The 3,897-nt window shown below is 68.9% G+C and overlaps 1 protein-coding gene across 1 annotated transcript; it reads right to left on the bottom strand.

Moving 5' to 3' along the window:
- Nucleotides 1–647: 647 nt before the first annotated feature.
- MNEG_14865 (exostosin-like glycosyltransferase) lies at nucleotides 648–3,888 on the bottom strand (the record flags this gene model as incomplete). Its single annotated transcript, XM_014036664.1, has 9 exons — nucleotides 648–811; nucleotides 1,183–1,257; nucleotides 1,468–1,597; nucleotides 1,939–2,217; nucleotides 2,541–2,645; nucleotides 3,036–3,105; nucleotides 3,325–3,456; nucleotides 3,721–3,796; nucleotides 3,871–3,888. Coding segments are annotated over 9 exons (1,049 nt in total), but the record flags the coding sequence as incomplete, so codon positions are not given.
- Nucleotides 3,889–3,897: the final 9 nt, after the last annotated feature.

Here is a 3,897-nt window from a genome sequence, read left to right as displayed (position 1 = left end):
GCCCCCGCCGCCCCCGGCGCCGCCGGAAGCAGGCCGCCGCCGCCCTGCGACTCGCCGCCGCTGCTGACGTGTCCCTTGAGCTCCCGCGACTTGTGGTGCAGCCACTGCATGACTGTGTTGAACGCGTCGTCACCCACATCTGACCGCCGCATCAGCCGCACGCCGTTCTTGAAAATCGTGTCCGTCGCCTTGCCCTCCAGCACCCAACCCTCCATCTTCCCCTGCTCGTCGGCGATCCACGGGTACTTCTCGAAGTTGCGCCGCATAACCTCGGACGCCTGCGAGATCACCGAGGGGTGGTCCAGCCACGCGAGGCGGTGCCACACGCGCGCGGCGCGGCGCTGCATGTTGAGGAGCTGGCCCGGGTCAACATTGGTCAAGATCTGCGGCAGGCGCGCCAGCTCGCCGCGCTGCACCGACAGGCTGATGCCGCCCCTGGGGGTGGGGGCGGAAGGGGCAGGGCGGGGGGCAGGGGTCTCCGGTCAGGAAGGGCGGGGGCTGCGTCACAGGCGATACCACGTGACGGCTGCGGGAACTGGCAGGCGAGCCTGCTGCAGCAGGCGCGCGTGTGCTGCCGCGCCCTGCCCCGGCTGGGAAGGGTCCTCGACCCCATCGGCCGCCGCGTGGCGACCTGCGCCGCTCCTCACCACTTGAGTATGCTTGCAAACGGGGCGTGCAGGTCCCTGGGGCCCCCGCTGACGTACACCGGGATGCAGCCGTGCAGCACGGCGTCCTCGAACAGCGCCACCCAGCCGTCCTCCGGCAGGACGAGGCAGTAGGTGGAGCGCGCCAGCAGCAGGGAGTAGTCGCCCTGTTAATTTGGGAGCGGGTAGAGGGGGTGAGGGGGGGGGGGCGGCGTTGTGGTTGGGGCAGGCGTTCGTCTGGGGTAGGGCAACGGTTGGGAACATGGGGTGATGCTTTGATTAGGGCAGGAGCGGCGGTGAGGTTTGGGGGCCAGGGGATGGAGGAGGGACGAGCGCCAGGCAGTAGAAGATGAGGCTGAGCAACCCCGCGCGGGGGTGCATGCAGGGACCGCCCGACAACGCAAACATGGCAGGGCTCAGGGAGAAGGCCGCCTGCACACGCGCCGCTGCGCCACATGCCGCAGTGGCCCGCTAGCTTCGCGAGCCAAGGGCACGTTTCTGGGCAGGTCGTGCCGCGCTGCAGCGGCGCGACGCGCACCTCGATCTCTCTCGTGTTGCCGACGCGGATGGAATACTTGCTGGCCCACTGCTTGTCGCGCGCCAGCGAGTGGACCTGCAACAGGAGAGGAGGCCGACCGGCACCGCCCAGCAGGCGCCGCACATCAAAACACCGCTTGACCGTTTGCTGCGCCCCATCGGTCACGGCAAGCATGGCATGCTGAGGGGCCCCGTCCAGACAACAAACCGCCGTTTGCGACAACCCCTGCTCTCGTGCTCCCCGCTGTCCTTTGCAATCCCCAATCCCCCTGCAGGCAGGGCGCACCTCCTGCCGCAGGCCCCCGCTGAAGGCCTTTGGCCGGCTGTCGCCCATGTCGCCCCGCAGCAGGAGCAGGATGTCGCGCTTGCGGTGCATGCCGCCTAGCGCCATGGCCGCATGGTACTGTGCCGGGGGCCTGCGGCGGCGCGCCACGCGCATGCACACATGCACGGGGGTGAGCGGGTCGCAACGTGGAGTGCAGTGACTCGGTGCAGTGCGAGGGGCAGCTTGGTGGTGTGGCAGGCCCACGCAGGCCAACGCAGCAGCGATTTGCGAGGCTAGAGTGTTGAGCAGCACACACACACACACAAACACACACACCCACCATGCACAGGGCCAAAAAGTTGCACATGAGTGCATGAACAAAGACAGACACAGACACAGACACTCACAAACAATGAGCGCGCACGTGCGCTTCACCCACACTCTGAAGCGTGCACAACCGGCTGTCATGACCCATACCATCTCCACACGCACCTGAACGCGGGAATGACGAGGTCCTTCGACGCGTCATAGCACCCGTGCCCCTCGATCAGCCGCCGCCACCCGCCGGGCAGCCTCTCGTCGCCCAGCACGTCGACGCTGTAATTGAACTCGCGCCGCGTCGTGGATGACGGCGGCGGCAGCGGCAGCTGCGCCGCCGCCGCGCCGCCGTCGGTGGCGGCGCGTTGGGCGACGCCGTAGTGCGTGAGGACGATGCTGTTGCGGTAGACCTCAGTGGGGGCCCAGCAGGCGCCCTCGTCGTGGGTGAAGAGCCTGGGCGTGGGGGGAGAGGGCGCGGCCGCGTGGTCGGCAGGCGGGCGCGCGTGGTTTGCTGGCCGGCGGCAATGCCGATGCCGCGCGAAAGCAGCCGGAAGCGCTGCCTATTTTGCAGGCGAGCGGCGGCCCGCGACAGCCCTCAAGCGGCCAGCCACTATCAGACTAGAAAGGCACAAGTGCGCAATGCAGGAAAGTGCAGGAGGAGCGGTCTTGAGTCGGGAAGGGCGCGGTGGGGAGGGGCATAAAGGGTGGTTCGTGGCAAGGCTCGCGATGGGAGCGGCAGGGTGAGGGACAGGTGCGGCGGGAGGAGGATCGCTCACCAGACGTGGTCCCGCCCCTGGGTGCGGTTCCAGAAGGGGTAGGCCGTCCTCAGCCAGTCTAGCGCCTCCTGGTACATCACAGCGCCATGCTGCACCTTGGAGGGGCTGTGCGGGGGTTGAGGGTGTGGGGGAGAGGGGCGCGGAGCAGGGGTCATGGAGGCAGGGGTTGTTGTTGTCGGCTAGGCACTGAGAAAGTCCACCCAACACCCAGCCGATGGGCTTTTGGTTGATGCAGTGAGGTTGAAGGTCGATCGGCTTGGGCAGCTGACACGCGCGCACGAACGCACGCGCGCGCACACACGCACACACGCGCGTGCGTGCGACCGCTGGCGGCGAGGTGGGGATGGGGACGAGGGGCCCAGAGGGGAGCAGCAGGAGGCCGCGGAAGGGACCGCCTGGGCGGCGCCACGGGATGGGTTTCAAGCACGACCGGCCAGCGGGCGCGCTGTGTGCGGCGTGTTTGTTGGCAGACGCGCGCGCCTGTGCCTGTAGAACCAGGGGGCGTCCGCGTAGCCCAGCACCGCCTCCATCAGGCACGACGCGTAGACCGGCACGTAAAAGAGGTCTGAGCGGGGGCCAGGTTTGGGGAGGAGGGCGTGGGGCTCAGCGCCCACGGCAGTTTTGGACGCTCTTCACTGTAGCGGGGCAAGCACCAAGCCATGCCCGGGTCGTGAGCTGGATCACACGTGAAGAGGGCACCAGCCCGCTTTGGCCGAGCAAAATTCGAACGGGCCGCCCAAGATTCCGCCAGCCAGTGCGCCGCCGCCCCGGCCCCCGAGCGCACCCGCCGCCCGCAGCCGGCGCCGCAGGCGTCGGCCCGCAGCCCCACCTGCTTCCTCGGGGTCAAGCGTCCTGTGGGGGCTCTGCAGCAGGGCCTCATGGAAGTACTGCTCCACGGCATAGGGCCACGCGGCACCTGCATCGTATTCAGGGTTCAGGGTTCAGGGAGTTTGAGAAGGGGCAGGTCGGCAGGCGGGCAGGCGTCCAGGCGCTCGGTCGAGTCTGCAGCTGTCCAACTGCCACGGCAGGGGAGCGGCAGAGAGCCGGCCGTGGCAGACAGGTTAAGCGGGAGGGCCGCAAAGCTCAGCGCGGCGCCTGCGAGATTGGGTGCTGCAAGGGGGGGGGGGTTGCGCAGGGGCCCTGCGGCGGACGGCGGCCGGGAGTGGGGGCCGGCGCGCACCCGTGAAGGTCGTGCCGTTGCCCGCTGCGCCGAACAGCCGCCACGTGCACTTCTCCTTGCTCGTCCGGTACTGCAGCTGCCGCCCCACAAAGCGCGCCGGCACGTCGTACACGAAAACCAGCGGGCCCGCGCGCCGCGGCCGCGAAGCACCAGAAGCGCCGGGGCCATGCGCGGCAA

The sequence above is a fragment of the Monoraphidium neglectum genome (assembly GCF_000611645.1).
Source record: "Monoraphidium neglectum strain SAG 48.87 unplaced genomic scaffold scaffold04829, whole genome shotgun sequence".
Lineage (NCBI taxonomy): Eukaryota > Viridiplantae > Chlorophyta > Chlorophyceae > Sphaeropleales > Selenastraceae > Monoraphidium > Monoraphidium neglectum.
This window is presented reverse-complemented; position numbering and strand designations above follow the sequence as displayed.